At 39.4% G+C, this 12471-nt stretch overlaps 1 protein-coding gene across 1 annotated transcript; it reads left to right on the forward strand.

Moving 5' to 3' along the window:
* The first annotated feature begins 571 nt into the window (after positions 1-571).
* On the forward strand, positions 572-10943 carry LOC114242637 (uncharacterized). Its single transcript, XM_089733133.1, has 8 exons — positions 572-799; positions 1148-1417; positions 1582-1740; positions 2340-2428; positions 2855-2974; positions 3785-3886; positions 4396-4465; positions 9309-10943. The coding sequence occupies exons 1-8, from the start codon at positions 677-679 to the stop codon at positions 9483-9485; spliced, it is 1110 nt and encodes a 369-aa protein (XP_089589259.1). The 5' UTR covers positions 572-676; the 3' UTR covers positions 9486-10943.
* Positions 10944-12471: the final 1528 nt, after the last annotated feature.

Consider the following 12471-nt stretch of genomic DNA (forward strand, 5'->3'; position numbering starts at 1 on the left):
CATGTCTTATTTTAATTTATATTCTTAATTTTATGAAAAAGGAATGCATGAATTTATGAAAAACGAATGAATGAATTTATAAAGGGCTTTTTGGCAGGAATGCGAGGAGTGAAGTTGTGTGATTTGTTTTATTTTGTCTATTTAGTGTTTCTTCAGGTTTAAATGTGTAACAACGGTGGTTTATTAGCTGTTTAACATCTGTGAAAAGGCACAAATGTGGGAAAATTAAACAAAGCCGCTGGACGTAACTTCTCGAGATCCTCCAAAAAGTCTACTAATAAAATCTCAGTAAATGACCACCATTTTACTGAGATTATATTTCATCACATATCATTTCATTTCTTTTAATTTCATCCCAGTTTATTAATGTCTCAAATTAATCATCTCCGTTTCATTTCTTTTCAGACCGCATTATCATTTTTCATAAAAATAAGTATATAAATTAAAATAAGATATGACTTAAAGGTCTTAGCTACCAGATCGTAAAATCCATTGAAAAAAAAAGACGTACATTAAAATCTCCGAGAAATCTTTCAATGTCATTTTCATATATCTGTCAATTTAATTTTAAGTTTCATTGTCAATTTTCTTGCGATATGTCGGGAAGCTTTTGCGACACATTTTCTAAATATATTAAAATTTCCAACGATACGAGTGAATAACGTTGTCACTAAAAATGGCCAATTGTTTGCGATCATTTTCGCACAAAATATTACCGATCAACGGGATAGCTACGACAAAAAACCATTCCAACCGCTTGACTAGAAAGATCCCGATGCGGACACAGTTTCTGGAAGATGTGAGTTTAACGAATTTACTACGTATGTACTGCCATATACTAGCCGACACCAAAGAGAAATGAATTCCGAACGTAATTAATCTGTTACATAACAGGAGAAAAATCGTGTCTTTAGGTTATATGTTATGTAGATTTTTAATACTTGACATTGAACTGATTATAGTTGCAGTGAAAATATTGAACACGGCATTCACGTGTTTCCAGTACATTGCGCGTATAAGTCTCGAAAACGTCATAACAACGTGATCTATTGAAAATTGAAAGGATACTGCACTGATTGTGTCTGTCAATATAAATTTCTTAAATTTCTCTCATGTTCTTCAACATGTTTTTTTTTTTATTTTTCAGTTTTTACACCAGCGCCGAATTTCAAGTTGCCAAGCCGCCTCAAAGTGTGTGTTAGAAAAAAATGTAGACAGCATTTACTTTAGTGACACTATTGGCAACATAGATTCTTCAGAGCTCTCAAAAAAGTTTGAAAACAGATACATTACTGATGGAATAGAAATGAAGACGCTCGGTATTACTTGTGATGATTATATTGAACAAAAATTACCACACACGAATGAAGTACCAAACAGTAGAATTAGTGATATTGATCTAGGTAAATATGACAATGTAAGTATGCATTGTAAATGTGATATTATGTGTATTATTATATCTACCTAATTTGCAGTGCAGTGTAATTTTAGTACTGTTTGGTCCATAAACACTTGTATACCATTTCTTTTTTTACAAATGTTAATCTGTTCTGCATATATAAAACATTATATATTTTGCAGGACCTTCAACCAACCTGCCTATCAGATTTTGAAAGGAATGCAGTAGCATATTGCAGTGGTTCAACTCCCACTGAGGCTCAGTCTACACCACAAGCTAACCCTGATGGGAAACCCAGTGAAGAACAACTCATGAAAGTGTTTCATGTGCTTTCTGAATCTGTAAGTAAGAAATCTTAGTATTTTCCATAGTCAGATATAAATTAGATTAGTACATTGTTTGGTGGTTTTACTTTACCAACTGGGACCGAGGGTAGGGTAGGCTGTGATTTAGCCCTGCCCCTGGAATTGCTGAAGTCCATTGGTTACAGTAACCACTCACCATCAGATGGGCCGTGTAGTAGTGTGCCTACAAGGACAATTAAAAAAAACCTCTTGCTCCCACTTCAATATCACATTACATAACTAACCACACATATATCCAATTTTAGTTTGTGACAAAGCACTCGTACATTTATCCTTCTATGAGCTCACTATTTCATTTAATAATAATGATGTCATTCTAGTATAAACATAGATTGTGTACAAACAAATGTAATTGTTTGTATGTATAATATATACTAGTTAAATAATGTAAGATGATTTATCTCAGATTTTCAGGCTTAATCCAAATTGATGGATTTTTCATGCTGAAAAATTACTATTTGCCCAATGATCACAAATTTATTACCTTAGGTATTATTTACAGTATAGTTTGTTTTGTTACGTTTATAGATTAAATTTCTAGTCATGCTAAAATAAATTATAATTTTATTTTACAGATGCCATTACTGTTTGTGAGACCACTGGATTATTCCATCTACAGTCCAAATTTAATTTTTGTCAACAATATTAGAGGAAAGACTACAGTGTAAGTATTCATTTGCAAAATGCTAGTACAGAATGGAAAACTGTGTGATTCCTGAGTGTGCACATTCTGCATGTTAAACCTGCAGCACATATAAAAAAACACTACTCTGAAGTGGAAACCTTTTGGTGTGCTTCCTTTGCCTTTTTTTATTAGTATAGACATAGTTTTACTATAGACACTAATAATCTGATGTTAAGTGGTTACCAAGAGACTAGAAACCAAACCTAAACTTTTTATTTGAGAAAAATAAAAAATAAAAAGACAAAGTTAGTCAATTTCATACAAACAGTAAAGTGAAATTGGATTCTTATCATGTCGAGAGTTTAATCTTTGACTTTACTCATGGTACAGAATTAAACAGTACTAGAGAACCTAATAGAAATCAATGATTGATATTTACTTTTAATTATTTTTTTACATTAACAGAGGGCTATTCCACTATGTGAAGCAAGTCGCCTTGCTTAGGACAGTAGGCCATCTGAAGTTTGCTTACGTAATTCTGGAAGTCTTAAAGATCACAGCGCACCCTGAAGACTCCTCAATAAAGTAAGCTTCCTAAAATTAATAATTAAAATATCAAAATTTTCAAAAAAAAGGCTTTTGAGTAGTACTTTACACCTATTAAGTAGTTTCATGAATGTGAAGAATCAGCAAGAAGCTCAAGGATTGCTGCTTAAAAAACCAGATTGAAATGTGGAGTAAAACCACAGTACCTTTTTTTTTTATTGCTAGATGGGTGGACGAGCTCACAGCCCACCTGGTGTTAAGTGGTTACTGGAGCCCATAGATATCTACTACGTAAATGCGCCACCCACCTTGAGATATAAGTTCTAAGGTCTCAAGTATAGTTACAACGGCTGCCCCACCCTTCAAACCGAAACGCATTACTGCTTCATGGCAGAAATAGGCAGGGCGGTGGTACCTACCCGCGTGGACTCACAAGAGATCCTACCACCAGTAATTACGCAAATTATAATTTTGCGGGTTTCATTTTATTACACGATGTTATTCCTTCACTGTGGAAGTCAATCGTGAACATTTGTCGAGTACGTATTTCGTTAAAAAAATTGGTACCCGCCTGAGATTCGAACACCGGTCCATCGCTCAACACGAATGCACCGGCGTCTTATCCCTTAGGCCACGACGACTACCTCTTGTATTATGGGTCACTGGAGCCCATATGTGCCTATGAATGCTTCACCAAACTTCAGCCATGAGGAACTTTTATACTATAAATGGCTGGTTCTATCCATTAAACTTGGACGCATAACTGTTTTGCGTCAGAAATAAGTGTACGTGCTTGCGTAGGCTCAGATTTCGCCCTGCCAACCGTCTCACTAATTGTTTATTACTCAGGATGCGATGGAGAATCAAGGGCATATCGGGATTGAAAGTGATGTTTATGTTTTGGAAATACAAACTCTGGGACATGCAGCAAGTTTGGAAAGATCAAGAATTGTAAGGAGATTTGTTTATTTATTTGTATAAATAAATGTAATTACATTATATTATTACATTAGCCGATATAGCATATCGACCCGCCAACTCCAGTACACTCTCTGTAAGTCCGTTTTTGAACTACCAATAACAGATGTACATTTTTTTAAATCAATTTAATAAATGATTAGCACTACCATTAGACTAGCACTACTTTGATAAATCTGCGTTTTTTAATGTATATTTTTTATTGCCGTATGTTAAATATCTACCATTGCTTTGACATTGGGAAAACAAGATAAATGAGTTAGGTTGGAAAAATACATGTTCGGTATAGTGACCCTAAATGATTGTTCGCGATCTTCTCAAATCGTTTTTGACATAAAATAAAACAGAAAGAAAAGTGCCAGTGGTGCCACCCGACGTAACAAAAGGTTTTATCACCCGTTGAGGCACTGCACTAAACTTTGAAACAACACTCATTATGTGACCTTTACACAATTAGTAACATATCATTATTTGGTTTTCAGGTGGTATGATGGTTTCTCTACGTTCTACGTTGGAGGAGACGGCCTTATTGGAAAGCATGTCGTAGATAAAGTAAGTGTTATGAAATCAAGGTTTTGTAAGATATGGAATCAATACTGGTGTTGCGAGATGTGACACGCACGGACCGCAACTCTGTGGTCTATGCCGCGAACCGAATGTCCGTTTCGATTTGAACCGAGACTTAGAGCTCTTATCTCGACGTCTATAACCACTGACGGCTTCACACTTATCTGCTGCAACTACTCAAAAAAATAATTTAATTTCATACTGTTAGAATAATTTGACCACTTTTTTACGTGTCAAAGCGGGTCGCCTATGGAATTTCGTATATAAATAAATATATATATATATATATAGCGTATGTTGGGGTAAGATGTAATATTTAAGTGCAAAATAAAAAATATTGTTTAAAAAATGATTTGACATAATTTATTATGGTATCTTATCCTCACTGACATCTTACTTCTTACACCAACCTTTTTTTTTATTTTTATAACAACTAAGAGGCAAACGAGCAAGACGGGTCACCTGATGGTAAGTGATTCACCGCCGCCCACGGTCACCAGCGTTTACGCCAGTGCGTTGCCTACCCTTCAGATAAGAATATGCTCTTTTCTTGAATAACCCAATGTCGCAGTTGTTGGGGAAGACCGCTGATGGCAACGAATTCCAGAGATTTACTGTGCGTGGCAGAAAACTGTTTTTAAAACGCATTGTAGTGGAACGCCAACCATCCAGATGGTGCGGATGATAGTTCCGGCGAGACGATCGGTTGCGAAAATCAGCGGCTTCTATTAAATTGAACAACTCCTCGGAACACTCCCCATTGTAAATTCTGTAAAGTATGCATAGGGAAGATAAATCCCTACGCAGTGCCAAAGGATCTAGCCGATCGGCAAGTACAGGATCGTCGACAATCCGAGATGCCCTACGTTGGATTCGGTCAAAGGGAGATAGCTGATAACCCGGAGCCCCGGCCCAAAGGTGGCAACAATACTCCATGTGAGGCCGCACCTGCGCCTTATACAGCTTAAGGCGGTGAGCCGGCTTGAAGTACTGTTTGGCCCTGTTGAGTACTCCGAGTTTTTTGGAGGCCATTTTAGCCTTGCTCTCCAAATGACCGCCAAACTGGACAACACTCGAAATGTCTACGCCCAGAATGCCCATGTTCGACTTGGCACAAAGGTGAGTGTTTCCGAAGAGTGGCGATGCGACAAAGGGGGCTTTTTTAGCGGTGAACGCGCAAACTTGAGTCTTAGAAGGGTTAAACTGGACTAGATTTAGTCCCCCCCCCAATCGGAAATCTTCACAAGGGATGATTCGATTTCAGACACAAGTTTGTTCCGACACTCATCGACGTGATCCCGAGAGATATTGCTGCGGCCGAAATACAGTGCATCCACGGTACTGTCATCCGCATAGCAATGAATGCCACTGGTATGCAACAAATCATTGATAAGCAGAATGAACAATGTCGGGGATAACACGCAGCCTTGGGGAACACCAGCATTTACGGTCCGGGGGTCCGAGCATGAGCCGTCTACGACGACTTTAACTCTCCGTTCCGCAAGGAAACTGCCGATCCACCTACAAAGTCTCTCAGGAAGCCCATAGGAAGGAAGCTTCGATAGTAAGGCTTTATGCCAAACCCGATCGAAGGCTTTCGCAATGTCCAAACTAACGCCTAGTGCCTCACCCCTACTCTCAACCGCCTGCGCCCAACGGTGAGTTAGTAAAGCCAAAAGATCACCAGCTGATCGGCCTTTGCGGAAGCCATATTGGCGGTCGCTGATCAGCTGGTGCTCTTCCAGGTAGCCCATGAGCTGGCGGTTGATTATGGATTCCATAATTTTGGAGAGTAAGGAGGTGATAGCGATAGGCCTGTAGTTGGACGGATCTGAGCGGTCGCCTTTTTTAGGGATCGGGTGTACTAGAGCCGTCTTCCATGAATGTGGGACAACGCCGAGGACATAAGAGTGTCTGAATAAACGCGTTAAAACCGGTGCCAGCTCTGGAGCACACACCTTCAGCACAATAGGAGATATTCCATCGGGCCCACTCGACTTGTTAACATCCAGGGAGAATAGTGCTTTCCGCACAGCACACTGTGTGAAGCGGACGTCCGCCATTGTGGTTTCACACCTCGGGATGGTAGGAGGAGTGTTCCCCCTGTCGTCAAGAGTCGAGTTTTCCGCAAAGATAGAGCCAAGAAGATCGGCTTTCTCCCTTGCGGAATAGGCCAATGAACCATCCTCCCCGCGCAAAGGTGGAAGCGTCGACTGACAGAAATTACCCTTGACAGCCTTGGCGAGAGACCAGAACGCACGAGAGCCAGATGGCAGGTGCGCCAGTCTCTCGCCAATTCTCCCAACGTAATTTGACTTTGCCAATGCAATTTGCTTCTTAAAGAACCTGGAAGCAGAGTTGTACTTCTTCTTGAGTGAGTCAGAGTTTACATCCTTAGCGGCCTTTGCCCTAGCCCAAGCCTGGTAGCATTCCCGCTTGCGACGATGTGCGTCAGGGCAGGACCCACCAAACCAGGGCCGAGACCTGCCACCGACAGGCACCGCTGAGCTAGGAACAAACAATTCCATGCCCTGCAGCACGACGCCGGCAACCGAGTCAGCGCAGGTGCTAGGAGAAGCAAATCTGCCCCCATGGGTAGGATGCAAAGAAAGAGCGCATCCCGTTCCAGTCTGCTGACCTGTAGTGCCAAACACGTCGTCTACCAGATGGAAGTGGTTGTGACGAGACGGTGAGAGGCACCACGCTCCGAACTAGGCAATGGTCCGATGACCCGAGAGGAGCATCGACCCATACCCGGATGGGTTCGGGGCGAGAGGTCAGCAAAAGGTCCAATAAGGAAGGCGAATGGTCTTCCACATCCGGCACACGTGTGGGAGAAGGTACCATCTGCGTCAGACCATTGGCAATGGCAAAATCGTGAACAGACCTTCCCGCATGGTCAGTACGTGTTGACCCAAGCCAGTCAGAGTGGTGGGCATTAAAGTCGCCCAAAACCACAATTTCTGCGGTAGGAATCTGCTCAAGTATTCTGTCAGTGGACACCTGCTGGTGCTCGAAGAGCCGGTCAATTTCCGAATTTCCGCTATGAGACCTGTAAAGGCACGCGTAGACGCGAATGTGATCCTCACAATCGACGCGCACCCAAAGGGTCGACAGGTCTCTGCCTTCAAGACTGCTGAGCCTACGGTAACAAATTCCCTCCCTGATGTACACACACACGCCGGCGCGTGGCACAAAAATGTGCTCCAGGCTATAGGCCGGGTACTTTAGATATGAAGTGTCAGTTGGGGAGGAAATCTGCGTCTCCGTCAGGAAAAGCAAATCTGGCCTTTCCGTCTCGAGATGGTGGTGGACGGCATTTAAGTTCGAGTGAAGTCCCCTGATGTTAGAAAAATCCACTGCTAAAGTGGAGGGGGACTTCCTCGTTATTGGGCTCAGTTTGCACCCAGCAGCTGTGATAAATGACGCTTGATGTGCCCCCCCAGAATACGATGGGCAGCCTGAGCTAGAGCGAGAGGATAGCATCTCTCGCTCTCGCTCAGAGAGGGATTCTCTAGTCTCTAAGAGACTGGTACCCTCCTGGGGTATTTTATTTGTATCACTCGTCGCCATCACAAAAATCAAAAATAGCATAAGGGGTGGGGAAGGAAAGGGAAGGAGAAAGGTCACAGAGGGTGAGGAATTGTGGGACAGGGAATAAAAAGACAGGAAGGGGCCAACTGATACTCATTCCCACACGCAACGCAACAGTCCCTAGAAAATCTGTTGCGATACGTGTAGTATAATGAAAGTGCCAGTTGCTATTTGGGCCCCGAGGTAGAGGGATAAGGGCACCGGGACTCTCACTCACCAGTCGAAACGCGGTGGCCTCTAGGAGGCCCCCACTTCACGCTGATTTTCTGTGAGAGGGTAGTGTTTCACCGGTCGATCCTGCCCACCTACGTGCTACAGCGAACTGCAGACTTGGATCTACTACTCTTACTACTACTTGCCCTTAAAATAACATTCATAAATAATTACGCAACAAAAAACTACTTTTCTTCAGCAAAAGAGTTACTTTAGTATGTATTTTGTACTACAATAAGGATTACGTCGTTTTATTACTGGTGGTAGGACCTCTTCAGAGTCCGCGCGGGTAGGTACCACTACTCTTCCTATTTCCGCCGTGAAGCAGTAATGCGTTTCGGTTTGAAGGGTGGGGCAGCCGTTGTAACTAACTATACTTGAGACCTTAGAACTTATATCTCAAGGTGGGTGGCGCATTTACGTTGTTGATGTCTATAGGCTCTAGTAATCACTTAACACCAGGTGGGTTGTGAGCTCGTCCACCCATGTAAGCAATAAATAAATAAAAATTAGTGCAAATTAAAAAAAATATGGTTTAAAAAATGACTTGAAATAATTTATTATGGTATCTTACCTTCACTGACATCTTACTTCTTACACCAACTTGCCCTTAAAATAAAATTTATAAATAATTTCGCAACAAAAAACTACTTTTTTACAGCAAAATTAGAATTACTTTAGTATGTATTTTGTAATACAACAAGGATTTGGGATAAGTAAGTATTCGGTAAGTTTCTAATAAACACATGCACAATAGCCAAAGCTATGCACATTAATATGGTTTTGCTGAGTGCACATACTATTCAGATTGCAATCCAGATTAGATCTAGGTACTACTTGTGCGATTTAGCTAATATGTACTGTTATGATTGTAATTTGTTTTGTGCATCAATAAAGGATAAAAAAAAAGATAAATGAAAGCGGGACATTTTTGTTCTCGTCGGGGACAGCGGGACGTGTGGTCACGTTATGTTAGAATCGTGACAATTACGGTTTGCTCATTATGGATTGTTTTTCTCAGGTGATGCCCGATCAGGACACGATAATCGATGATGCAGAGAAGGCTCCGATCGCCGCGAAACTGGCCCTACTGGTCGGTCTCCTCCCCAGGAACTACTTGTCGGACGTGTCGCCGTACTTCAGTTCATCGTCAGGCACCACGGACGCGCTAACGCAACCCTTCAAAGTATTAGAATAAAATAAATACAGATTATTTATTGTTTGGTTTTAAATGATGCGCTTGGTGAGAACTGAGGATGAAGACGGCCAATGGCTCTTGGGCTAATAAGATTATGACAATTTAGTTAAAACAGGCTCACATGGTGTATTTTTTTTTGAATGTAAACCTTTCGATTGTTGTAATAAAATCAAACTGACCTTGAGTAGGTATCAGTGCAGTGACTATGATTTATTTGCTTTGTCGATGCGTTCAATAAGTTTGTTAAACTTAAATAATAAAACTGTTTGGTTTATGAATTTGAATCACTGGCAATGTTATATCGCGTAACATATTTTTTGACTCGTTCACAATGTGAAAATCAGAAACATTAACAGAGTTAATTAAATATATACGCGATAACATTTTAATTTTATAATAATAATATCATTTTAATATTATGTTATCGTTAAATTTATATGTTCGAAAAAAAATACCCGGTGATGTTTCCATCAGGTTATAAATATGTAATTGGATTTTTTTTTTCGGCTCAAATATCATGATGTCAACCAAAAGTCCGCTGAATGTATGAAATAACTAAAGCACTTTAAATAGTATCAGTCGTTATAAAGGGTGTATAGTGAACGTAGCTGAGACTGTAATAAAATGCCACTTATTCAGTGATTTAATGTAACTCGCAACGTGAGCCTGAAACAATCGCGCCTTCGCTATTAAAGAATAGAACAGCTATTATACAGTTAGGCAGCGGCTTGGCTCTGCCCCTGGCATTGCTGAAGTCCATGGGCGACGGTAACCACTCACCATCAGGTGGGCCGTATGCTCGTCTGCCTACAAGGGCAATAAAAACAAAATAGATATATACAATTTAATTGAGACTTCGACCATGGTGGGTGGTATTGTTGTGTGATGTCTAGGTTAGGCTCCGATCACTAACTAACACGAGTTGGATTGTGGGATCGTTTCCATATCTGAACAGTAGAAAAAAATTTAATTGGGTTTTATGAACTGACGCTCGGCGAAGTCAGAAGTCTTGAAAACGTGTATCCCGCTCGATATTTTTTTTTGCAATTGAGTTTTTGTCAATTTTTTATCACAATTTCTGAAATGTTTTACCATGACGTGTCCTTATTACCACCCTGTATACTACGAAATCATTTTTTCGCGATCGTGAGAAACTAAGCATCTTTAAATCAGTACGAATAGAAATAAAAATAACAAATGATTGATTAATTTATTTAAAAAATATGTAGCAAAATTTAAATAATACAAAATGGAGTTAAAAAGCTTGATGATATAAATGTTCGATTTAACAAGTTATATTGTATTCGTTCATAGCGTTTGCAGTCTTAAACCGACATTATGTACCCAAAATAAGGTTTTGTAAAGTGTGGCCTGGTGATATTTAATATTATTTTGAACTGTGAATGCCTTTATTAGTTTGTATAGTAATGTTATCTATTATTAAATACTATAAATGTATGTGATTTTTTTATTCAGAGTTTGTTCATCCGTTTTATGCTATAAATAAATAAATAAAAGACACTAAATAATAGTCATTTCCCTTCGACACTGTGACGGTAGCCGTCATAGGTATCCGATAAGTTCCTGAATCTCGCTAACGACGTTTTAAAGATGACATTTACTAAACTATATTTATACAAATTCCGAACAAAAACATTCGAACCGTCGCGCCGAGCAATTTAACCCGCTCGGTGGAAGATCTTCCCTTTGTGGTTAACCCTACGAATAAGTTTATTATTCGTAGGGTTAACCTACAAAAACACCATAAAGAGGAAAGTCTAACATAGCGTTTCTAAAGGTTTAATAAATCGGACATATAAAAACATTATTTTCTTAAATTAGTTATTAATCCTAATTCTTTAGGCAGTAGGTATATCAAATACATGTTAAGTTTATAATCTGTAGTATTTTATAAAAAAAAATTTCTTTGCCTCTTAAAGTTTTTTCAGTACACATATTGTTTTTTGCTTTTTTACTTGAATAAATAAAAATAGTAAAAACTACAAAACAATGGAATAGCTTAGGGGACAACTTGAAAAGTGTCCATCTGTCCAACGTTGGTCCAAGGTTGGAAGACTCACTAAAATAGCGCTGGTGTAAGAAAGTGGAAATGATATTAATTATAGCAGTTTTAAAGTGAAGTGTGGTAGCTTAAGGCGTTGATTTTAAAATCTTTCCTCTTGCTACTATGACGCCTCCTTTAATTTATTGGCTCCCTTTTACCGTACTTTTTTAATACACTGAGATGGTGTTTGTTACTTGTACCCTCCCGTATTTTTTTTAATTTTAAGTGTATTTACTATCTATGGGTACAATTGCTTTTATAGGTCTTTTTTTTAACATCTTAGAGTATTTTTGAGTTAATTAATAAAAACAATTATTTTACGTTAGTGACTTTACATGAGAAGACTAGAGAGTTTTTCATTCTTTATAATGCCTGACGCATATTGCACGTTGCCACGCCGCGCCGCCGGTACAACATCCTTGTAAATTGAATGCTTTTCCTACATTTGGTACTAATTCTCGAATTCGGTGCTTATTATTTTTAGTGCTGTAATGACTAAGCGCCGAAATAGAATAGTAGGAAGTATGTTACTATGTGTAAGTGGTAAGCTAGTTAACACGCTAACGATCATGAGATAGTAGTTGCTCAAATTAAACGGGATGACAAGCTTATTTCAAAACGCCACAATTACTTAGTAATGACGTTAATATATAAATTCTGCTGGTAGATTTTTATTATAATGTGCGAATCCGTCATCGTGAATACATATTAAGTACCCATTTCTTTATAATTTGATTCTATGCGACTTAAGCACCGCCATAGTCATGTCGCTTCACACGATTAAACTGGACCTCTTTTCATTTAGTCGAAGAAAAGTTTAAAATCTGCCTATGCCAGTAACCATAAGGGCTTAGCCTAATTTCACCGGACACGTAGGCAAGCTCACGGGGCTCAGCCTGGCGATTTTTCCAACACTAGCTC

Source organism: Bombyx mandarina, chromosome 15, assembly GCF_030267445.1.
Source record: "Bombyx mandarina strain Sakado chromosome 15, ASM3026744v2".
Lineage (NCBI taxonomy): Eukaryota > Metazoa > Arthropoda > Insecta > Lepidoptera > Bombycidae > Bombyx > Bombyx mandarina.

Coding starts and splice junctions, on each gene's coding strand:
- LOC114242637 (XM_089733133.1), top strand. CDS start 677: ATGGCCAATTGTTTGCGATCATTTTCGCACAAAATATTACCGATCAAC. Junction 1,418..1,581: donor ATCTAGGTAAATATGACAAT/GTAAGTATGCAT, acceptor TATATTTTGCAG/GACCTTCAACCAACCTGCCT. Junction 2,429..2,854: donor ATTAGAGGAAAGACTACAGT/GTAAGTATTCAT, acceptor TTACATTAACAG/AGGGCTATTCCACTATGTGA.